At 36.3% G+C, this 25,451-nt stretch overlaps 1 protein-coding gene across 3 annotated transcripts in view; it reads right to left on the bottom strand.

Moving 5' to 3' along the window:
• The window catches only part of SMG1 (SMG1 nonsense mediated mRNA decay associated PI3K related kinase), a 99,510-nt gene that overhangs the window by 57,068 nt on the left and 16,991 nt on the right, over positions 1 to 25,451 (bottom strand). The window contains exons 2-14 of one of the 3 annotated variants that reach the window (XM_054693822.1): positions 19,355 to 19,412; positions 16,161 to 16,324; positions 15,443 to 15,598; positions 13,212 to 13,348; positions 12,332 to 12,390; positions 10,885 to 11,098; positions 8,651 to 8,776; positions 8,166 to 8,238; positions 6,585 to 6,682; positions 5,097 to 5,270; positions 3,077 to 3,301; positions 1,613 to 1,714; positions 653 to 922 (exon numbers count right to left, since the gene is read on the bottom strand). In XM_054693822.1, the coding sequence (XP_054549797.1) occupies positions 653 to 922; positions 1,613 to 1,714; positions 3,077 to 3,301; positions 5,097 to 5,270; positions 6,585 to 6,682; positions 8,166 to 8,238; positions 8,651 to 8,776; positions 10,885 to 11,098; positions 12,332 to 12,390; positions 13,212 to 13,348; positions 15,443 to 15,598; positions 16,161 to 16,324; positions 19,355 to 19,368 (1,812 nt within the window). In that variant the 5' untranslated portion in view covers positions 19,369 to 19,412. Of the gene's footprint in view, positions 1 to 652; positions 923 to 1,612; positions 1,715 to 3,076; positions 3,302 to 5,096; positions 5,271 to 6,584; positions 6,683 to 8,165; positions 8,239 to 8,650; positions 8,777 to 10,884; positions 11,099 to 12,331; positions 12,391 to 13,211; positions 13,349 to 15,442; positions 15,599 to 16,160; positions 16,325 to 17,958; positions 18,442 to 19,354; positions 19,413 to 25,451 lie in introns of those variants that run through there. The other 2 variants (XM_054693823.1, XM_037507543.2) reach the window with 2 other exon arrangements.

Raw genomic sequence — 25,451 nt, 5'->3', positions numbered from 1 at the left:
TGAATCAAAGTTTCAAATGTTAAAAAATGAAGAATTTACGACAGCCTTCCAACATCATCCATTACCACCAAATCGTGACATTTCCCTTCTCTCTCTCTTAGAAAACTTTGTTCCTTAATTATATCCCTTTACTTTTTATTCAAAATGTCTCAATACTACAAGGTCCAATATAGGATGGGGAAATGTGTATACCGCAGCAATAATTTAAAATCAAAAGATCACCTCAAATTTCCTAAAGAAATCTTTATTCTTTTCTGAAAGAACATATGAATATTCATAGAAAAAAGTAGGTAGTCAGAGTGAGACCATATGTAAGCCTTAACTTTACCGGAGAAAAGGAAGCACCAGGGAGGAAGAGGCTACAGAGTTAAAAGAACTAGACAAAATGGAGCTGTGGGAAATGTTAACAAATTTCCTATGAGCATGCTAGAGTAAACATTCTTCTAAAAACTAAAACAAATATTAAAAACCATGTTAAGGACTGTCAAAGAGAGCTAAACATAATGGCAAAAACAAAATTTGTCAATTATTCAAACATGTCCTTAGTATGGTCATTTGTCTGTAGTTGCACTGTATGATAGTAAATGAGGTAGATAAATATGCAAAGAGAAGTAGTTTATTTGAGGATAAAACAAGCCATTATGAGACTTACCCCAATCAATGAGTTTTTGGCATTTCCAATGGTAGTCAGGGCACTGAGGTCAAATATAACTACAAATTTTGCATTGTCTACATTGAATACATGATTCTTAAAAGCCTCATGTTTTATTTCAGAACAGGCATCAGGAAGTTGTAGACTATGTAGCAGATTGTTTAGGGCACAAGTCATTTCTCCCAAAATTAACTTATAGGCAGTCTCCAAAACAGGAATATTCTTCAGGCTGAGCACTGCTTGATAAACAGCATGAGCTACAGCAACAACCTTAAAAAGAGAATTCAGGAACATGACAATTAAATAGAAATTAAACTACTATCTGCACAATGGTGATGATGGTGCAAATCCATTTAATATTGACAAATTCACATTTCAGAACACCAAACACCTTCATTTTCAAGAAACCAAACAACCTTAAGGCATCCACATGTAACAATAAGCTTTTTAAACTACAAAGCTTTATTACAAAGAGAGGCCCCCACTAAATTTAAAATGGCAATATGAGATTTCTTACTATACCATTTTTTAAAAGCAGCTGGTGCCAAGACAAATATACAAACAGCTTATTAAGACTGGTTTTGCTATATCTACTTAGAAAGTCTACAGTGGTTCTGACCAGGAGTTTGTTGACAAGCTAACAAAGAGAGTCTACTTACAATACACACAGTCCTTCTGAATTTATTAACACTATAAATATGTCTGCTTGATTTTTTAATGAAATCTTAGCAAATTTAATAAAAATAAGTGATAGAAATAGAAAAGATTGCCTAGCACATCACACATCAAGGTATAAATAGCATGACAATCAACACGTGTTCAGTTAAACAAAACATTAGTCATCTTATAAATCAAGTACTTATCATTTTAATCAACTTCATTTGTGTAACTTACTGAACAACATAAGTCTAATTCTTCAATGACCCTTACTTATCAAGTCATTATCAATCTTTCACTTACCTCTTTTTCTTTATGGTAACGCAAAAATAGTAGTTTAGATGATGGTATAAACAATTTTTCTACAAATGACGATGGTAGTTTTGTATTTATCTGTTCAACAATCTAGAAGAAAAAAATTATAAAATAAAAAGAAATGAACTAACAATGCATAAAAGAGCATGAAAGAAACTTAAATGCACAGTGCACAAAGTGAAAGACTGGCTTGCACTGATAAGGCTATATACTATATAATTCCAACTACATGATACTACAGAAAAAGCAAAGCTACGCAGAAAATAAAAAGAATAGTGGTTGCCAAAAGTTTGAGAGAAACAGGGAAGGGAAGGGTAGGTGAAACACAAGGGATTCCCAGGGCAATAAAACTATTCTACATGATACTGTAACTATGAATACATAGCATTCTGTATGGGTTGTCAAAACCCACAAAATATACAATACAGACAATCCTCAAGTAAATGGGATGGAAAATGAGGATGGATGGTGGGTAGTCTGGTAGAGGGTTGGTATAGAAACAACATCTGGAGGGGGAGAGTCTTACTTTAAAACACAATAATGGAAGCCAATATTAATGCAATCAAAAATAAATGTCAATTTAATTCAATAATTGTAATGAATGAACTACATGAATGCAAGATGTCAATAGGAGGGAAAATTACTGAGGGGAGTGGGTTTATGGGAACTCTACTTTCTGCGTAATTTTTCTGTAAACCTTGAAACTGCTCTCAAAAATAGCAATTAAATATATATATATATATATATATATCTCTAAGCTAAATAGTAAGATCTTTACATTGTGATGTTAAATTATTTAGATAAATAATTACACCTAAACATGGACCGTTTTCTACACTGGCAAAGTGTAACGTTGGCACAAATGTTCAGCAGAATGCCATCTAGAATTTGCTTTGAAATAATCCACGTGGGGGTGGAAGGACAGCATGGAGGCGGCAGAGAGTTGGAGGCCTAGATGAAACCAGATGGGCCATGTGTTTCTAATTACAGAAACTGAGTACAAAGTATGCAGAGATTCACTATACTATTTTTTTCTTATATGCTCCCCTCAAAAGTCCACAATGAAAGGTAGAGGGGAAGGAAAATAGTTATGGTGAAGAATAAAAACTAGAAAAGAAACTTCATAAGGAAAACAAAACATAACAAAGCTTATCAAAAGAGTTATTAGATATCTTCTCTTATATAGTATTTATCAGGTACTAGTCTCCTGTGAAGAATGATATTAAAAAAAAAAAAAAAAAACCCACAAGGACGCTGAGATGAGCCACAAAATCCTGAAAGTAAATAGATACTACAGCAAAAGCAAGTTAACTGTATAAGTAAGACCAATTAATGCACCCTTGTTTAAAAAAACAAACCACCAAGCAAGGCCTTCATTTCTTTTATGTCATTTTAAATTTAAGGGCCTGAATAAACAAACTTATTAAAAAGCAACCCAAAAAATTCACATACCAATGTGAGTAAATTCAAGACTGAGATGATATAATCTGTACCACAAGTCTGGCAGTTCTCCAGTTGATCTAATCCATATGTAATGACCATGTCACAATGTATAGTCATGCTAGGATCCAAGCTGCCGAGCAAAACACCAACACACTCATTAGCAGCTGTCAACACAGCCTCAGAAAAAAACACTTGGTTTGCAGCCGTCACACATCTCATTACTCTGTACAGAACCTGCAAATAGGGAAAACAAGCAGCTTTTTAAAAAATTTCAGATGCTCCCATAGCACAAAAACAAAAATAGTTTTTAATTCAGTTTTAACTAAAAATTAACTGCTTGCTTGTCAGCAGTCTCTTTAACAGTCAAGTTCTCAGGGATTGAACAATAAGGGTATCTTTAATATAACACACAAAAAATGATCGTGCCTAACTATTGTGGCAGGAAAGGAGATTTGCTACCCTCTATTTCCCTTATACTCAATTCTTATGTCCCTACTCCAAAAGTTACTAAATGTCTGAAGTTCAAAATCTTTATAAACATGAAATACACCAGAACTTAAAACATTAAGGATATTAACAACATCGGAATAATTTGCCATGAGAATAACTTTCTGCAATCTAGGGCATGGGCTTTTGGCATCCAACCATTTAAAAATTAAACATCTAAGTTCACCTTTAGCTTATGAAAATTCAGATGCTGATGGTCTCTTTGTAACGTTTAGTATTCTCAATACCATGTAATTCTTATTTGAGAATTATGAAAGTCACACAATTTCCAACAAAAAAAAGCCCCACTAAACTGTAATAGTCATTGTTAATGCCCTACATTTCCAATAAAAATAACTGGGAAAAAACAGTATTGATAGAGAAAAGAAATTACTCTAATATTTCTATAATATTCAACAAACACTATATAGAAGTTTTTAAAATCTACATACAGGTTTAAAAGCCCTAAAAGACCTCCATAAAGAATACATTAAATATATAATTATCTTAAGAAAATAACTGTATTCCTCTACTTTTGTTTTACATCTCGGTTACCTGCCTTTATTTCAACTCTGACCATCATTATACCAGCATTTAAATAGTAAATACTAAACAAAGATATTCAGACACTCTGATGAGGTTTAAAAATATAAATTGGTTTTAATTATCACTGGAAGCTAACATTTCTGCTCACACAACTTATCAAGAATTACATATGTAATAAATATCCCCATTTATGTACCAACATGTTCAACAAAAGTAAATGCTCATAAAAACTAGTTTTATGTTAATAATAAAATTCTAGTCCTTACATTAAATTGTTAATAACTGTTTCACACATGTTTGTTTTTATTCAAGCAAGTTCAATGATGGAAGTTCCCTTCTTGTGTCTCTTACAGGAACCTCTCACTGGAGTATAATACAGGGCAGCTAATATTTGCAGCTCCTGAACTGTGGCAATCTAGTTATATCATATAACTGATGTCTCAGACTACTACATATCTTAAGTTCTTTTATCTTTATATCCTTTGATGCCATGCTATCAAACAGTTTTGTACTGTCATGCTCAGAAAAAAATTATTTCTACGAGACTTTCTCTTTAGGCTGTTCTTAAAAGATTGAAAGACTGAAAAATTTTAAAGCAACATTGTAACATCATAAAATTAAACAATAAGATTTTTAAGTGATATATAAAAAATGAAAATGGACCAATGAAATACCTCCCAAGAAAAGTTTGAGGACGTTCAAAAATTCATAGGGGTCTTTTCTACACTGGGGGAGGGGAGGGTGTGGGGGGATAAGATGCAAGGGACTAGGAGGGGAATGAATAGGATATAGTAGGATTCCCTATTCTTCTGGATTTTTAAGAAAGTACCAGGCTTACACACACACACACACACACACACACACACACACACATATATATATATATGCGTGTATGTTAAACAACGAATTGATAACACAGTTCACTAGGTAAAGACACATTTACAATACCAAACTATTTTATTTTTGAATGATACCTGAAACTCTTAAAGATACTTACATCTGTTACATAAGCCTCAGTAATTGGAGGACCCCGAATTGGGCTGAAGCGTTCCCCAATGCTCCGCACCACAGTGCTGAATACCCGGAGAAGTGCTGCCAACTTTGGTAATGACACTGATGGAGGAGGAACATCTTCATCCACTGACTCCCCAGAAGCCACATGGCTGAGATCCTTAAATGAAATTCACAACATTATTTTACCAGAATGTTGTTTTCAAAAAAAGAAAGGGGAAAAAAAAAAAAAAAAAGCCCCAACTTTTAAGTTAAATTTATATTTTTACAAAGAAAAATTTGACCTCTGGAAAAAGAAAACATGAATATAAAAGTTCGTATTACTTCTTTAAATATGCCAACATTAACAAAACATTAAGAAAATGACCTCTTGTATCAACTCAGATACTAGGAACCAAGAGTTACATTACAGGTATAAATAAAGTCAGAAACTAGCCATTCCTGAATTGATTTTTGCTAAAATCTCATTCCAAAGATTTGACACTCAACTCAGTACTCCACACCAACATCATGCATATGAAGAATAAGAGGTAGAGGGGATGCTAAAAAAAAAAATTATTATAAGACCTGGACTACAGACTTTATGATTTAGTTGAGGAAATAAGATATACTCAAAGAAAAAGAAAGCAAAAATGGTAGGTAAGAAGCAATATGTATCTACATACTATTAAGCATCAAAATAAAGAAATAAGACTTATGGTTATCAAGGGAAAGTATATGTAAAAACTAGAATGGGTGGCTTCTGAGAGGCAGATACACATCAGCTTAAAAGGTGGTCTAGGAATAAAGACAGTCTGGATATGGGGACAAAAAACACGGGGAACCAAAACATCCCCTTCACTTTGAAAGGGAGCAAACAGCCTGAGACAGTTCAAAGGGATTAAATTCTTATTGGCTAGAAGCAGCCAAGATTCAAAGATAAAACTAAATCTTTATTGACACCTTGACCACCAATAAAGAAATCGCGGCAGATCTGAACAGGGAAGAGAAGAAAGTGAATCAGACAGAAACTGGCAGATTTAAGCCCTGAGAGGAGGACCAGGAAAGTCAAAAACTAACAACCAAGACTTCACAGGAGCACCTTAAAACTGCTACTTGTACAACTGCAAAATCTGGCTGAAGCAATTTCTATCCACTGAACATGACCTAAGACCTCCAATACAGGAAAGAGCTGTCTTGGGGGCGGCTTTTATCAATTTATCAATTCATCTTACTTTTAAATTCTTGGTAAACCAAGAAAAAAAAGGTGAGCTATGTCTTTAGAAAACTACCAGCTATAAAAGTTATTTCAAGTTTTGCAAATTAGACCTACAATTTTTCATTCAGTCTAGCTAGTAATTCTGCTGATAAATTAAAATCATTTAAAAAAATTAAAATTATGCAATGTCTTACAATATCCCCTAACACTGTTTTAGATTTTTGGTTTTTACTTAACTGGAATTTTAGACAATAACTTAGTTTTCTATATACTCACCTCCGCATAAGCTTCCATGTCCTCTAGAAACTGACCAAGAAGAGTGGTAGAAAATGCAAGATCAGCTACCCAAAATGGCTCCAAACTCTGCAACCACCCTAGGAATCACATAAGAAATTTTGAAATAGGGGGCCTCCCTGGTGGCACAAGGGGTTAAGACACAGTCTATGAAGCTGTCCGCAGCCACTGCAGCACGAGTTCAATCCCTGGCCAGGGAGATACCCACATGGCGCAGCAGACCTCTCCTAACTCGCCCACTGCTCCCCTCAGCAGTGTATTTCAGTCAGTCTGCCTGTTCTGTTCCCTACTCTCTCTCTGGTGAATCCTCTCACCCACCACAGCTTTGGCCTGTACCCCAAATTCTTGAATGCATAAATAAAGCTTTTAAAAAAAATTTTTTTTAAATAGAAAAAAATACAAAAATCCAAATTAAGAGTATTTAGGGCCTCCCTGGTGGCACAGCGGTTGAGCGCTGGGCTGCAAAGCTGCCTGCAGTCTCTGCAGCACTGGTTCGCCGGCCGGAGGGCAAGGGTCCCATATGGTGCGCAGACCTCGCCTGCCGCACCCACTGCTCCCCTCAGCAGTGTATTTCATCAGTCTGTCTGTTCTGCTCCCTACTCTGGCTCTGGTGATTTCTCTCACCCTCCTGCGCTTCTGACTGTACCCAGTGCTTGTGTAAATAAATAAATAAATCTTAAAAAAAAAAAAAAAAGAAAGTATTTAAAAGCCTTCTTTTAAAAGGTGGTTTTTAAGTTGCCCACTCTTAAACTATGTCCTTTGTGATAAAATTAGAACTGTTAACTATTAAACATACTGCTGGATGATTTAACCAATGCCTTTTTTTAGTGCTAAAGAAATGAAGTCTTCAGATATTAAAATATCTATTATCTCATGTCTTTTTTTTTTTTAAGCTGAATTCATATCCATACCATCCCTATACATAACAGACTAAAATGCCACCATCTACCACCAGCTTGGCTTTCTACCCCAGGGCCACACCTAGCCATCAAGTGTCCCCTGACTCACCTCCAAATTGGAAATGGAACAGAACCATTCTCACCAGCATATCCTATTTTTAAAAGTTTAGTGCACTAAACAAGAGAAACTTTAATACCTCGAGCAGGATGACATGTCCAAATGAGTACTGCTAATCATTCACTTAAACAAAAATTTTCCTTATGACAGTTCTCCAAATGAGTCTATTTGTTTATTAATAACCAGAAAACAAATCACAATTACCCAGCCCCTTCCATTCTACATGTCAGGGTATTTGTATTCATTCACTCTCATCTTCTCCTACCAACCCATGCTATAAATGACTTCAGTTAAGTCCTCTCAGTTTCTCACAGGTGGGCATTACAAATTGTACCTACTCTTCCTATCTACTGCAAACTATACAATTTTCCTTTGAAAAGATAATTTTAGCTATCAAGCAATGTAAATTTACACTAGCTGAAATATTTCCCTGAAGCAATTATTTTTGGGGGGATTAATGAAGTAACAGTACTATAAACTGGCCTTTCAAGGACCAGCACTCCTTCCCATAATACTTAAGTGATTGGTATATATAGAATGACTTACCAGACACCTGCTGTGTTAGCGAAGGTTTCTGAGTATGATCTATATGCCATCCAACTAATATATCAACTGTATCCTGGAGAGACACAGAGAAGGGGGCTAATCATGTTAAAGTCTTCCTATTATTCCATTTGTGCATCATTTCACATTAAAAGGCCCTAGAAGTGCATTTTATGTTCTACCAACTTAACATTATACAAACTTAGAGGGAGGATAAGGCAGGAGAATAATGAATTTTCATTTATGACACTGATGAAATGTTATTTTTTTCTTTAAATATCTTAAGTATTAATGTTAGAAAATACAGGTGATTTTTTAATAAAAATAATATTATTGCACGATTCAATCCTAGACCCTCAAACACCACTGAATATACACACAAAGGAACAATTTTTTTTCTAGCTAATTCCCCAGGCCCTCAAACATGCAAAGCCTCACCACACCATTTGAAAATTGTGGGGGTGGGGGGAGAAGACCAAAGAACTCACCCTAAAATTAGTGCTGAAAATATGAGGGTAACATCGAGCCACCAAAAGAATGCACTTAACGCATTTGCAAAGTAATTCTGGTGTATCCACATTTTCAAGAATGGACTGCAGGCTGCTCATTACAAGCTAGAAACAAAAAGTTACAAACTGTGAACATTCAAAAAAATAGAGAAGAAATTAGCAAATTATGTTAATTTTTTGATGTTGGCTGTATCCAAAATTGATTATGATTTTTAAAAAATCTAGTTTTAGTTCCAGAACATATTTCATTCCACTAAGATATTAGGCTGAAAACTACTGTTCTTCTCGTCTCTGTCTGTTTATACTAAGTAGTCTCTTTAGCACCACTGATGTGATTAAGTTTCAAGTACAAAAACGAAGATGTGTTTGGGAAACTTTTCTTTAAAGTATCACAATTACTTTCCAATTCAAAATAAAACAGTAAATTTTATATAGCTTATGCTTTAGGATATTAGTACTTGCTTCAAATTGGAATGACTCAGAAGTCTAGCATGGCCCCAACACATGAATAACACACAGGCTCATGTTACCACTTTACATAGATATATTATTAAAATAAATATATGGCATACTACCAAAAGAATATCTAACAGTGGTAAAACCCATTTTTTCCCAAAAAGGAAAATTCTTCTTTATGAAAGAATGTTATAAATATAGAAGAAATGCTAGAACTGAAAAACCACCATTTTGCAACAGCGAATGTTATAATCTATTTAGGCAGAGTATGAACAGATGTTGAAACCACTGAGTGAAATATTACTTAAAAGCCATGATATTCAGAAGGCCTCATGACATCATGCACTTTACATAGGAAGTAAAATAAGCGTTCATGATGGAAAGATCTTTCAGTCATCCCCTCACCAGAAGATGAAACTCTTCATCTTAGAGAAAGAGACAACCTGAGGTTATGTGCCCGCTGGTGTGATGTCGGTATAAATACGAAGCCATGAAGTATACATGACCAAAATGTTTAAATTTTAAACTCAGTCTAGTCAGGGACAATCAGACAAACCCAGAAAGTAAGACATTCTACAAGTAAGGAGGACAAAAGAGGTGCAGAAAACTGTTCTAATTACTTGAGAGACTGATTAAAGAGGGTCAACACCAAACAATGCATAAATCTTGATGGGATCCTGGGCTAGGTAAGACAAAGCTATAAAAAGATCTGCAGAAATCTGTTTATAGTTTTATTATGTAATAAAACTATTTTTCTTAGGTATGATTATAATACTATGGCTACAAAGGAGAATAACCTTACCCTTAGGAGATGCACACTGAAGTTATTATGGGGTAAACTATCATAATATTTGTGACTTTCAAATGGTTCAACAAAAAGTGTGCATGGGTGGGGGGGTAATAAAACAAAGCAAACTTAGTAAGAGACAAACCAGGTAAAGGTTGTACATGTATATTTATTATATTTATTGTTTCTTTTCCTGTGGTGTTGAAAGTTCTCAAAATAAATACTTGGGGAAATGTTCAGAATAAATCCAACTACTGCTACGCTATTTAGTTATAGGTAATTTTCAGAATCTTTTCAAAAATGCTGACTTTTTTATTAAAGGAAAAATTCATTTTTAAAGGCAGAATTATTTTTTTTCAAAAACTATTTAACCAAAATAAAGCATAGCATAAACCATAAAGAAGCAAAAGTAAATAAAATCTGATATTCTTTCTTTTTAAAGCCCTGCTTTTAAAAACATAAGCGCAACAAAAATTTAATTACTTATAACTTCACTCAAAATTAGTGAATGACCTTTGAAGAATTCAAACACACAAAAGTAAAACAAAAGTAAAACTGATATTCATTTATATACTATTGTTCATCAATTGGATTAAGAAATTGACATTTCTAGACTTTTAAAAAGGCCTAGAATGAGTTGATGTTTAGTTTTAGTCAACCTCAAATAATGTGATGTGAAGGCCCTGCCTATCTAGTTCTCCTATTAAAAATCCTATTTTCAAATCTACAAATGATTCTAGTAATATGCAAATTCAAAGGGAAGCTTTTAAAAAGACAAAATTTTAAAAATGAACTAATTTTAAATCTACTTTTAACGTATTTACACAATTTTGGAAAGAGAAATTTTCTTTATATCATTTTACTATCAGCAGAAAAAACTATTTTAAATTTCCTTTAAGCTCCCCTGCAAGGACATATCAAGGGCAATTTTCTTCCCAAGTGTATCATCAATTTTCCCCCTCATTCTTACCTGCATTACAGATGAAAAGGCTTTCTTTTCTCCTACAGTCTCCAGTGCTTTGTAGGTGGCACATAAGTAGAGGAGTTTAACTTCATCTTTGGCAGATGAGCTAAATTTGCTAAAAATCCATTTGAAGATCTTCTCAGCCTCATAGCTCAGAGAAGCACAAAGAAGGCCAAGACAGCAAGCTCCCTCCTGTCTCAACTCCTGAAGCAATTTGCTACTATTTATTTTAATGTAAACAAAACAGAAGACACAAAATACTTAAGCTTTCAAAAATGACAAGAATGACACATCTTACAAAAGAATGCTTTATGGGGCCTCCCTGGTAGTGCAGGGTTTGTTAAAGTCTCAGCGCTATCAAGCTATCACCAGCTACTGTAGCATGAGTTCGATTCCCAGCCAGGGAGCTAATCCACATGGCACAGAAGACCTCTCCGGTCTTGCCCACTGCTCCCCTCGGCAGTGTATTTCAGTAGATCTGCCTGTTCTGCTCCCCACTGTCTCTGGTTAATCCTCTCTCACACCCCATCTCTGACCTACACCCCAGTACTTGTATGCATAAAAATAAATCTTTGAAAAAAAAAAGTCTCAGATAATTTTTATAATTCTTCTATTCAAACTACATAAAAGATTTAAGTTTTATATCCAATTTAAAAATTCCCTCTATCCTGCAGTGCCCAAAAGTACTTTCGTTAGACATTAGAATTTCTTTTGCAAAATCAGTTATTTAGAAATAGTAGGAAAAGATCCAGGAATATTAAAAGTCAGGCTTCAAATTCTATTTCAAAGGGTATTAAATGATTCACAGAAAAGGGCAGCAATAAAGATAGTATAAAGCATACCATAACTAACTATATAATGTCCTTGTAACATGTAAGGAATATAAAATGGAAAATAGTAGTAAGTATGTTAACCTTAGAAAGGATAATAGCACTGATTTTAGTATAATATCAGTATGTAACTATACAAAAGAAAACCATTTTGGGTGCTTCCCAACATTGCAATTCTTTGGGGCTGACCATATGAAGAACTGACTGTGCACACCTTTGGAGAACCCCAGGAGTCAGGCAGAATAGATGGTTTGACTCCTCTGTTGTCCAAAGAAATAAGCTCCCTATCACCTTTATTCTCTAGGCAGTTACAGAATTCTCTAGTTTACAAAAGTTACTTGCATTCATTCATGCCTGCTTTAAGAGTTTGGTCATTCTACAAGTAAATGCTCAATTATTCAGTCATGCTGACTGAATTAAAAAAAATGGTATTCCCTTTCAAGTGGATTCCATTCATATTCCAAGGTAATGAATGTGTGAATACTGTAATACAGATCAAGATTACAAGGCAATCCGAAACATTAAACATGTGAAGTCAATGGGCTTATTGTCTTGTATATATTTTAATGATTTCTAAAAGTAACTTCAAAGTCTTTTAAATTTAAACATTATTAATTACTTACCTTTCATTAAGCACATCATGTACAGCAGCCAAGATATTATCCAATTGCTTAACTAGTACCTAAAAAAAAACACATTTATAAAAACTTCAAATTCCTATACTTTTAAGAACACTGTGTATGTTTCTCAACTTGTGTTACCCTTCAAACCACAACTGGAGAACACCTTACTTTCATTACTCCCAGTCCCCAATTAGCATGTATCAGAGTATCACAAGTCTCCTTTCAGACTATGAAAAAACTTAGCTGTTATAAATATACAGGCATGACCGTCAATCAAAAAATTAATGCCTTTTAAAAAATGTATGGTGAAGCAATATGGTAAAATGTTGATAACAAACTTTAAATGGGAGTATTTGATGTTCACTGGAAAATTTCTTCAATTTGCTGTATATTTTAAAGATTTCATAATAAAAATGGAGAGGGGGACTTGCTTTGAACCAAATGTTCACTTGACTCACCACGCCATTCTCATCAAATGGTTTCCTATTCTTAATTTTACATTAGAAGAATTATTCATGGTGGAGAGAAATTTGAAGCCGCACCTGAACTTTGTAATTTAAGGGACTTTCCCATTCATTCAGCCCTGGTCGCCAGACAAAACTTACCCATGTATCCCTTATTCCAATTTCACATACGAAAATCAAAGAGATATTCTGTCTTATGTTAAAAGCACTCTATTGTAGAAAGCACCAAGGCAGATCCAATAATAGCAGATGAGTCACACAGTAAGTTCTAGATCATAGGACAGGCCAAATTATCCTGGAATAAGGATTCTTATTTTTCCCTAAATGCCTTTTCTCTTCTTCAGCCACTTCAAGTGTCATTATCTAGTTTATTATGGAAACACAAAAACTAACATTTCTAAACACACTATACTCACCAGCTTATTTTCTGGTTGCTGAATAAATTCTTTCAACTGCTTTACAGTAGCCAGTCTTCGGTCTCTGTCGTCTTCCCGGGTGATCCTCCGAAGAAGATTCGACAGTCGAGACTCATCAGAATAAGACATCGAACGCTCTGTCAATATACACATTTTATTATCCATTGAGTATAAGTAAGCACACAAACTGAGTAGACCAACTATGTTAAAGTACTTCAAAAACCAGAGTCCACTGGACAATGTACACAAGTCCCATCTCACTTTTGCTCATGTCTATAAACAAAGTCCCAGCACACTGCTTGGCATACAGCAGAACTCAAAGATAAACCTAAGCAAACACCTCATTCCAGAGGCCCAGCTGAGAGAAAAACAACTTAGAAATTATTTTCTTTGGATCTGTTCCCAGCTGTTTTCAAAACTCAGGTAAAAAGCCTGGATAAAAGAGTTCTCCAGGTTAAGGATAAAGTCTCAATGAAGCATAAGCAGGTACATGCTTCTATTTCTCACCACCATCTCTTTGGAAAGGTGCCTCTTGCTCACATTATCATCATTTTCCTATGACGAAGTTCTGGTGAACCACAGTCATGCATTCAATTCAATAATGTCTGATTATCACCTGCCATGTACAAGATATACTGCCACCAGGACAGTGGCAGATCAGAGCATTTCTTCCCCTTATTTTTGAATGACAATAAACAGAAATGCTCAAAGCTGGACACTAACAAAGATGTGCTTAAGTACTAAATTTTTCTTTCTAAATTTTCCACTGTACTAATTACCATTGACTAACCATTATTTGTTCACAAACTACATCAAAGGGTCTGACAGTTTCATTTATTTCTAAAGCATAAAGGTATATTTGATAATAAATTACAATATCTGAGAAAGAAGGAATAGGATTTCAAATCTCTAGCCCAGAATACTTCTGTAAAGACTGACACTGCAAATTCCATTAGGTTACCAATCAGGGAATCTATAATTCTGCCACTAGCAAGCTGCAAAATGGAGATTGTGAGAATGAAATTTCAAGTAACTTTCTAGCTTCTATTATACATAGTGCTAAGATTTAAAACACAATTAACCAGGGCCTCTCTGGTGGTGCAAGGGGTTAAGACGCAACCTATGAAGCTATCCGCAGCCACTGCAGCACGAGTTTGATCCCCGGCCAGGGAGCTACCCTCATGGTGCAGCAGACCTCTCCTGACAGGCTTGCTGCTCCCCTCAGCAGTGTATTTCAGTAGGTCTCCCTGCTCTGCTCCCAACTCTGTCTGTGCTGAATCCACTCACCCTACACACCTCTGGCTTATACCCCAGTTCTTGTATGCATAAATAAATAAATCTTAAAAATTAAAAAAAAAATTAAAACACTATTAAACAGTATAGCCTGGACTCAGTCATTCCACCTCTATAATTCATCCCCAAAAATCATTTTTTAAAGCTATACACAAGGGGCCTCCCTGGTGGCACAGTGGGTTAAGCACAGTGCTGTGAAACTGTCCGCAGCCTCTACAGCACAGGTTCAATTCCCAGCCAGCCCGGGGGATCCCCACATGGCGCAGCAAACCTCTCCTGTCTCGCCCGCTTCTCCCCTCAGCAGTGTCTTCGGTCTGTCTGCCTGTTCTGCTCCCCACTGTCTTTGGTGAATTCTCTCACCCTCCCATGCCTCTGGCCTGTACCCCCATACTTGCATAAATAAAGAAATCTTTAAAATAAAGTCTTGGGCCTCCCCTGGGGGCACAGCGGTTCAGCGCTGGGCTGCGAGGCTGCCCGCAGCCTCTGCAGCACCAGTTCGATCCCAGGCCGCCGGTGAGAGTCCCACATGGAGTGCAGACCCCTCCTACCATGCCCGCTGCTCCCCTCAGCAGTGTACTTGGTCAGTCTGCCTGTTCTGCTCCCTACTCTGGGTCTGGTGGATTCTCACTCGCCCGCCCTTCTGACTGTACCCAGTGCTTGTATAAATAAATAAATAAATCTTAAAAAAAAAAAGTCTTAAAGCTATACACAAAAGAAAAAGCTGTACACACAAAGACATTCATCAAGCTAAATAGCATACACACAACGGAAAAGTATAAAGAGTGATTATATCCAACAAAATGTGTGAATCAAAAATCTGGATTTCATACCCTGATTTATTAGCCAATTCATACATGTACAAAGCATTAGTAAGAAACAAGGCATCAAAAGAGGAGACTCAGGTATTTGTGGTTGGAGCCAGGTTTGTCCAGTCTTACCCTGTGATTTCCTCATGTCTTTGATGGCTAACGCACGACTGCCATGCTGAACACTGGTGAACTCAGGGTTGGTCACATTGTTAACCCTCAGCTCTTGCCCCATCGACTTCCGACCATAAGTATTTTCCCCAGATCCTCCATTGACACTGTAGCCACCTAAAAAGAGCAACATTTGCTTTATTTAAATAGGAATCACTGGTTCACTCAATTTCTCATAGCTCAGGATCTTATGAAATCTGCAGCTCAACCTGCCCTTGCTGCTTCTACTCATCTCTGTGCTGCCCATCTTGAAGTAATTTTTGTTTCATTTTAATATTCTCAATGAAGATAAGAAAAAATGATAACAAAATTTAGTCAGATTTTTCACTTTAAAAGCTTTTTAGAAATCTAGAGGACAGTGGTCAGGAGCAACTTCAGCCTTAGTGGTAGTACCATTTGGGAGGTGGGACACAGGATACTGCATTTATGTATCATGCATATGAAAAAAACATTTAAATTTTTAGAACCCAGGGCTGGTCACATTGTTAACCTTCACTCTTTCCCCAATGACTTATAAAGTCAACCTATGAGGTTTTGGAAACAGCACTGTATTTAATGTTTCTCAACTTACTAGAAGAAAGGGAAGAGAGAAAAGGGGAAGGAGAAGTAGCTAGGTCTGTTAAAAAAAAAAAAAATACTATGCCTCTAGCATTAAGGAAGTATGTGTGTGCATATATACCCTTTTCGTCATTCTGTATGTCAGCGTGCACACGGGTATCATCGTGCCTTTGCCGAGACACCACAGCTGAATTCGAAGGTTGCAGTCCATAAGAGGAAGACACACCCCTATCTCTGGATGAGGAATATTTTAAATTCTCTGGGTCGGCTGATGCACTATCAGTTCTGTAAAGAGAGAAGAGTATAACATTAGAACTTTAAACATTTTAAGAGTTCAAGTCATAAATCTTTCTTCTATAGCAAGCCTCTATTCTCCCCACCGTTCTAATTTTTAAGAGATCATTAGTATTTTAAGTAAGCACTGTAAGTGTCTAAAATCTCTCAAGGGAAAGGGATGGATGAAATGCTAATCTGCCATCCCTTTCTACCATTCTAAAGACCCATTCAGAAAGAGTAACTACCAGGATTAGGGTGACCAACTCATCCCACTTTGCTCCAGATTAAACCAGTTTCAGCACTGAAAATCCCATGTCCTAGAAACTCCCCGAGTCTCAAGAAAATGGAGACAGTTGGTCACCCTGGTCCAGGATTCTCTTCACATGACTTGACAAAAGGTGTTATTCTTTGACAACTATGCTCCCAGGAAAGAGTTTACCACTGGAAAAATCAGATTTCCTAGTCATAAAATAAAAAACACTAGCTTAGGCAGTAAAGGCAATGTGTTACCAAATTATTTCTGCAATACTGCCTTATGGTAACATGGCATTCTCTCTCTCAACCAAATTTCTAACCTGATTATTTTGTGTGGAAAAAATTACAGAATATTTGCAAGCAAGCACAAGAGTAAGGAAAGAACATGGTTGCAAAGTACAATTATTTTAATGTACTGCAATACTGGACTTCACTGAAGATTCCTCAACTGTAAAGAATATCTATTAAAAGCATAAAAATGAAGAAAATAAAAGGCATCATAAATAGAATAAAGCTGAATTTGAAGACTACAGTCCATAACCTATTTAAAATTCAAATACTGCCTACAATAATCCCTTATACTTGGCTGCCAATAAAGAAGTGGTGCAGTCCCAGGACAGAATTAGTGTTCTTATGCAAGAATCAGTTTTGCTTTACAATCCTTATCAGTAACAGAGGGAAGAAAGAGGTTCATTTCTCATGAGCCTCATTCTTCCAACCATCAATCATAAAGTATAAAAAATAAGACAACACTGGCTGGTCTATAAGAAAACATACAGAAAAATAAAAAAAATTAAAAAAAAAGGGGTTCCTCTCCTACTGGTATTTCTTGCAAGAGAAACCACTTTCTGGGGAAAATTCACTTTTATGACACTTAATAAAAACAGCTCATGAATCCATTATTATATGGAAAAGTTCAGGACACTGGCAAGAGCAGAAACTAACGTGTCCCTTGCCCACACGCCCCTCTCCCCATGTTTAAAATGACTGCAGTGTTTGTATACATATCATTGTTTGGTTCCCCCAGCCACAAAAATACTGAACATGAAACTGCATAGGCTCAAATCAGATACCCTGATCTATACTCACTGCAACCACTCTTAATAGTCTAACTTATTCCTAAAGGCTCTCAATGTGAAACTTAATTAAAAATCTTACTCTCGCATGATAAAATAACTAAGGTTCTATAGTGGAATACCCTCTTCGAACATTCAGGGATCACTAGTTAGTAAACAAAATTCAATATTTCTAACATAGGAAAAATAAAGATTATGTAATTTCAAGGGAAAAGTATTTAAATACCTTTAACACTAAATGGAGTATATGAACTTTTTTATTAATGTAATAATAGCATTCTGCATGTATCTAAAAACAGAATAAAAGCGTACCTATAATAAACCATAATGTGCCATTAATTTCTGAAAAGGAATTGAAAAATAAACATGTATGATATTTCTGACAGGTTTTGAACTTATCTGCATGTATAGCACCTAACACAACCTGGAAAAATAAGCTGCTGGCAAAGGAATAAACAATTCTGAAACACCAAAAGATAACAGGAGTCTACCCATTCTAAATCTCTAAATAGCTTTTCCTGCTTTCATTGTTTATATATCACATACACTACCCTTACTATCAAAGAGTTAAATTTATGTATCATTTTCTGGTGATATAATAGCAAACATGTCAAATTAAAAAATCTGGGCTCAAATCCCAGCTCTAGCGCTAAAAAGGTAATGTGTGACTTTGTAGAAGGCACAGGAATCTCCAAGCCTCAGTGTTCTCTTACATGAAATGGGACTAAGACCTACCTAACCTGTAAGATTAAGAGGCTTAAATAAGTTAAAGAATTTTAAAGAAATACTTAGCTTACAGGGTACAAAGCAAAGTTATTATGACCATAATACTAAATTAAATAAAGATTCTGATCTAGTAAACAATGTAGAAATAGTTCATGAACATATAAATACAAACAAGATTTTACACTCAATACTTAGCAGCTGATTAAAAACTTCAATAAAGAAATTAAGAAATCTACTGCTATCAACAAATCCATTCTAACTGAAAAGCATTTAATTTCAAGCTAAACTGAAAAAAGCCAGGAAACACTTCCTAATTTGATAAAAATACAAATTTTTTAATCTTACGAGTTATGAACACCAAGATTTTTTTTCCATAACTTGTATTTTCAGAAATATATCAAAAATTCTCCAGGCTAGTATGCTGTTTCAGAACTGCTGAAAAACTCATTGCCAAGTTCTTCTAAAACAAACCAATCAAAACATATTTAAACAGAATTCAAATTAGAGAAATTATGAACCAAAAGCACAAAATGGTTCAGCATTTATAGGAAACCTCTACTTTTATAATATCTAGAATGCTTAGGTCTCCAAAAAAAGTCAGTATCAGGCTGTTAGCAGCAACAAGATCATCCCAGATCAATAAATAGAAAACTATTAAAGAACGGAAATGAGGCAATCTAAGGCACAAATAGAAAATGCAGACTTGAACTCAAAAAGGCAGGCATAAATGTTAAGCTAGTTTCAAGGGCTGAAAGAGCTATCATCTGCCAGAATTAGTATCTCAATTTAGTTATAAAAGAAAATGTATCTGTTAAGACTAAGAATCCTAGCAAGAATCCAAAAATACCTCCAGTCCCTTTAATACTCTAAAAATATTTTTGGAGAGAGAAAAAGAAATGCATAAATTTACCCCAAAATGATTAAACTGAAGTTAAAGCCTGATGTACATGCCACATGAGAGGTAAGTTTCTAAAGCTCATACCTCAAAAATCGCATACTGTATAATATGGAGCCTTTGTGATGTTTTGCATCAAGTCAATCTGTAAGACAGTAGTTACAATATTAGTGAAGACAGTGGGTTAAAACATTTGTTGTTCAAACATGAAGCAAATATCATTCTTGGGTTAGGTGCTTTTAGTTGAACTATGGTCCTCTGTGGTTCATATGATGAAGCAAAAATTGAGATGGAAAGCCACCCAATGCCTTAGAGGCAGGAGAGTCTTAAGGTAGCAACCAAAAGTTTTTTAGTACATAAGAGAATTTAAATGTTAACTATTACATACAAATCACATGCAAATATTGTGACCACTCATTTTAGTTACCTATTCTCAACATACAGAAAATGTAATAAATCCTTAAGAGGTCATTCATTTTGAATGACCCAAATCCTCAGACCTCATATCAACAGTCCACCCTGTATTAGGGGTTATATCTCCTGGCTAAGTGTGACATCCTGTGGTCCAAAAAGCCACTCTGGAAGCATAGTCAGGAATTCCCTATTAGGAAGCATTTCCATAAAGCACCCCAAAATGACTTGATGCAAACACCACACCTAGTGGTGCCAGAGGAATTAGCATCATATTGCTTCAAGTTGTTTTTATAACTAGGCTTATTAAGGGATTTTGCTCTTGTGGTGAGATCTAATTTGTAATGGATAGCAACCAGGAAATAAGGTTTGCAGTAAAGCCAATGAGGTGGGGATGCATTTATTCTCTAAGCAATGGTACTCAAAGACAGTGTCATTGTCACAAAGCAGTTGTAGGATATATGCTGGGTATTTGTTTTTGTTTTTGTTTTTTTTCATACTAACAATACCACACACAAATGATTTATCTTTTAGAAATAAATTCAAGGTAATCCCTACAATGTCTTACTCACCTGGATTTGACATGCTTTTCATGAGGGATAAAAGAAAAGATAAAACTGTGCATACACTAGGCCTTGTGTACATCACTTTTATATTTTAAATACTGTTCTAACATAAAGGTCTAAGACTTAAAAACGAGGCTCAGGGACACTTCGTTATATAAAACTCTTCCCACAGAAGAAAACAGCTGAAGTTAATAAACAGAACTGAACCATCAAGCTAAAACTGAGTTTACATCACTTTTGCTATATTGAAATACCAACAGTTATTTCTTGATAAAACTTTCTTAGTTATTTAAGTATAGGTATCTCCAATATCAAATCCTAATTATCTACACATGAATTCTTTGTTATCAATTTTTTCTAAAGGTTTATTTATTTATGCATACAAGAGCTGGGGTGTAGGCCAGAGGTTGGGCGGGGTAGGGGGCGGTTGAGAGGATTCACCAGAGACAGAGCGGGGAGCAGAACAGGCAGACTGACTGAAATACACTGCTGAGGGGAGCAGCAAGTGAGAAAGGAGAGGTGTGTTGCACCATGCGGGTCACCTCCCTGGTGGGGGTCTAACTCATGCTGCAGCAGTTACAGATAGCTTCATAGTGCTGACACTTAACCCCTTGCACCACCAGGCAGGCCTCTGTTATCGATTTTTAATCACTAACCAAACTCTCAACTTGTGGTTGCTGCAGACTCAAAATATAAAAATAACTATTATAAAGCAGTAAAGAATTTTACCTTGTCCAAAGAGAGCTCTGACCTCGACCCTTGGTTTCTGGAAGATAATCTCTAAACTCTTGGAATATCATGCCTGCTACTAAGAGTGTTCTTGTTCACCTGGAGTATTTTGCCACAGCAGAAATATAACAATGTAATCAGTGGCAATGACTCTGAGTCACACAAATCAGCTACACCTTCATAAGAGCTAGAGAACCAGTTGAGTTAAGTAGGCAGTAAATCATGGGCTCTAATAAAAACTCTGGAATCCAAAGATAGGCTGAGCTCCCATACTTGATAATATTCCACACATGCTCTCACACATCAATACTAGGGAAGTAATACTTTCATGACTGCATGGGAAGAGGAAAAAACGGAAGCTCCACATTTGGAACCTTCCTGGGCTCTGCTCTAAGGGCCTTTACACTCCAAGAGTCTGATTCCTTTTGCTGTAATAAACTGCAACCATGAGTAAAAACCTTTTGATGAGTTCTGGAAAACCTTCTGGTGAATTATCCAACCAAAGACTAGTCTGGTTACAAACTTAGAATCACTGTCAGAAATAAGAGTGGTCACATGCTCCCTCTAAGTCTGCAACTGCATTTGAAATACTCTGAACCAAATGTTTAAAGGTTATATATTTTATTTTTAATAGCATCTTGAGCAAACGTAATTAAGATTTTACTTCAGTACAGTTTATGGTCCTTCCAAGGAACCTCCAACACCCCCTAGTAAATTATCCAGAAGGGACAAAAAAAGGAAGTTAACTGTAGGAGAGTACTAAATCAGATTTTAACCTTTGCTGCATATGTGCACAACTGTCTTCGATGAAAAGGCTGATAAACACACCACCACCATGTAGTTCTCTGACGATAACTGGGCCTTCAATACTGCCCATGCTTTCCTCACCATGTTCTCTCCTTTCTACAACAACTTTCAAACTTTCTACACTCTCCTTCTCGGAGCCTACCAGTGATGACTTTACAGATTTGTATTTAGAAATACAAACAGTTCTAACAATGAGCTCCTACCAAGTCTGGCAGACAGCTTACCTCTATTGTTTTTAATTTTAAATTGAGATATAATTGACATGTAACATTATATTAGTATCGGTTACACAACAAGGTAATTCAATATTTGTATGTATCATGAAATGATCACCACAGTAAAGCTAGTTAACATTCATCACCATGTATACGTACAAATTTTTTCCTTGTGATAAGAACTTTTAAGATCTACTCTCAGCCAACAACACCCAAATATACAAATGCAGTAGTAAAAATACAGTGTATTAATTACATAATGGTATCATTACCATGCTGTACATTACATACATTTAATATCCCATTAAATATTTAAGATAATCCCACTAGTTGCCATCTTACAGATGAGGCAATTGATTTAAAGTTGCACAGTTTTTAAAAAAGGCAAAGCAAGAACTCAAACTCAGTTCTAACTTTAGAGTTCTTCAATATTCCACCACTAACTTACAATAAATCCCTAATATACATCTACACACACAGCCATTCTCATCATAATAGAACAAGTAAATCTCCTACCTACATAACTTCCCCAACTTTCCCCCTTAGATTTCTCACATTCCCATTGGTCACCACACAATCACACATCAACAACATATGAACACTCTCAAGTCTTAAAAAAAAAAAAAAAAAACTCTCCAACTCCCTTTCTTCTAATTCTAATCATCTAGGTCAATCTTCTTCGAGAAAAAAATTCCTTGCCTGCCTTCCTCAACTTCAACACTCACTATAATCTGGGTCCCACACCCTTAGCATCCCATTGAAACTGTGCCAAAGTAGAAACTGCCACTCATGGCCTACTTGTCTCTAAAATCCCATAAGCTTTTTTCAGTTCATCTTGTTCAATGCCCTCTGATGACTTGTATTTGACAATTGTCTACTCACACTCTTTCTCAATATCACTCTAAGACGTATTTCTTTAGTAACTTTAATTCCAGTGACTTTTTCCCAATCCAAGTACTTTCTTCCTTCCTCATTTCCTTCTTTAACCGGCTTAGATTTTAAGGCCTAGGGCCTCCCTGGTGGTACAAGGGATTAAGATGCACCTATGAAGCTGTTCGCAGCCACTGCAGCACAAGTTTGATCCCTGATCAGGGGGATACCCACATGGTGCAGCAGACCTCTCCTGGCTCACCCACTGCTCCCCTCAGCAGTGTACTTAGGTCAATCTGCCTGTTCTGCTCCCCACTCTGTCACTGGTGAATCCTCTCACCCCCATGCCTCTGGCCTGTACCCCAGCTCTTGTACACATAAAGAAATCTTTAAAAAAAAAAAAAAAAAAGACTTTAAGGTCCATCATTTCTATCACACTTCTGCTAACTCATTTAACCTCCCTTAATATTCTCCTCACACCAACCTGGTAAAATTCCAACCATGAAGAAACCATCATATATTGAAGAAATTATCCATAATCTATTGATAAGCACATTCCTAGGTCCACCGGTATTAACCCCCCCATTCTCTACATGCACTATGCAGACCTTCGCCATTCTCTTTAGATTCCAACAAAGGCCTCCCTGGTGGTGCAGGCGGTTAAGCGCCATACCATGAGACTGTCAACAGCCTCTGCAGTGCGGTTTCGATCCCGGCCGGCCAAGGACAAACCCACATGGCGCAGCAGACCTCTCCTGCCTCGCCCACTGCTCCCCTCAGCAGTGTATTTCGTCAGTCTGCCTGTTCTGTTCCCCGCTCTGTCTCTGGTGAATCCTCTCATCCTCCTGTGCATCTGGCCTGTACCCCGGTTGTTGTATAAATAAATAAATCTTTAAAAAAAAGTGTTCTAGCAAGTGCACACGCGCGCGCGCACACACACACACACACACACACAGTGTCACACACTCTAAGAAAAAAAGCTCCCAAAATACATCTGTACCCAACTGGCCCTGATTAGGATTCCATCTAATTCCAGCCTCTCAATTTTTCAAACTCTTTCCCCAAGGGAATTTGCCTTTCCCACAAAATACATGCTTCCTAAACATGTAAAATCTCTGCCTCCCATTTAAAAGTACAAAAACATACTTTAAAAAAACACATACATAAAAAATAAACTCCACCAATCCCAGATGACCCTCTAACAACAGGACTTCACTCTGCAGTCAATGTGTGTCTACTTTCCATTCCTATTTCTTTGCCTCTGCTAGGTTCCTTAATCCACAGTGATACAATTTCTGTCCCATCACTTTCAGAAAAATCAAGTTGCTAAATCCAAATATACCCAGAGCTACTGAGTAGGGTTGAGCAGTTTGTTGCCTGCACAAAGGTGCCCTGCAGAGGACTGAGATGGACTGAATGAAAACCTCTTTTTAAAATTCTTACAATACCATCTGTGCTCAGATCCTGAGAATTCAAAGTAACCAGATTCTTCCCTTCCTTTAGCTTATGAGATGCTAAACTCTGTATTTCTTCGTATCTCTCTGGTTTTACTTTCTCAGGAAACCTGCTCAGCCTCTTTTACCAAATCATTGTATGTTTCTCAAAGCCTGACTTTAGGCTACTCTAGTCAGCTCATCTGTACTGTCTGCTCTCAATTCATTCCACAACAGTAATTCTTACCTGTAAGCCATCAACTCCCAAATTTAGGCCTCCATCATAGAAGTTCACAATGAGGCCCAGATCTACATACCCAAATAGTTAAAAAAAAAAAAAAAAAAAAAAAGTATTAGTGTTCTAATGCCTCAAACACAACAACTGAGTCCTTTCCTCCTGGAATTCCCATTTTAATAAACGGTACCATCATCAGGTGCTTTCTAATTAGTGACACTATTTGGATAGTCAGTCATAGTATGTCTCCTATCTTCAATTCTCACCTCTAACCTGCATTCCCTGCATGATGCAAATAATTCTTAAAAAAAATACAAGTCTGATGTCCACCCACTGTCCTTATCATCCTACATTCTTTACTTCCCTTTCCAGCTAAATGTCTACCAATCAACCTTTTTACATGTTATGCTCCATCCATCCTAATCTTTCAGTGCCACAGAATCACTTTGCTCTGACTCTGCCTGAAACAGCCTTGTCCTCACCAGTCACCAACCCTAGCTAATTTATCCATCAAGCTTAGCTTTCCTTTGGAGAGAGTCTGCTATACATGTGCTGCCAGAGAACTTAATAGTTCCCTTCACTCTTACACCATTTGAAAAGTTTATTGCCAGGAGACTAAATATCAGAAGGGTAGGGGTCTGCCAACTTTGCTTATCATTGTACCCCCACTGCCTGGATGACATATAAATTACTTGTTGAGCAAATAATTGCCTATTACCATAATTGGGACCTTTCTCTTGACCCTAGAATACAATCCCCTGAACCTAAACCAAACTAAACACTGACTTTTCTTGAAGATTCAATCTGTAACCCACTCTTTTCCAAAATGTTCTAGTGCAACCAATATTTTCTTGATCATTTACTACAAGTGCATTAACTAAGAGCTACCTATTCCAAAAAGTGAAATAAGACAGTGCC

Source organism: Talpa occidentalis, unplaced genomic scaffold (assembly GCF_014898055.3).
Source record: "Talpa occidentalis isolate TD23 unplaced genomic scaffold, MPIMG_talOcc4v2.1 talOcc4.12, whole genome shotgun sequence".
NCBI classification, from domain to species: Eukaryota; Metazoa; Chordata; class Mammalia; order Eulipotyphla; family Talpidae; genus Talpa; species Talpa occidentalis.
The sequence above is the reverse complement of the archived record's forward strand: the minus strand, read 5'-3'. Positions and strand labels throughout refer to the sequence as shown.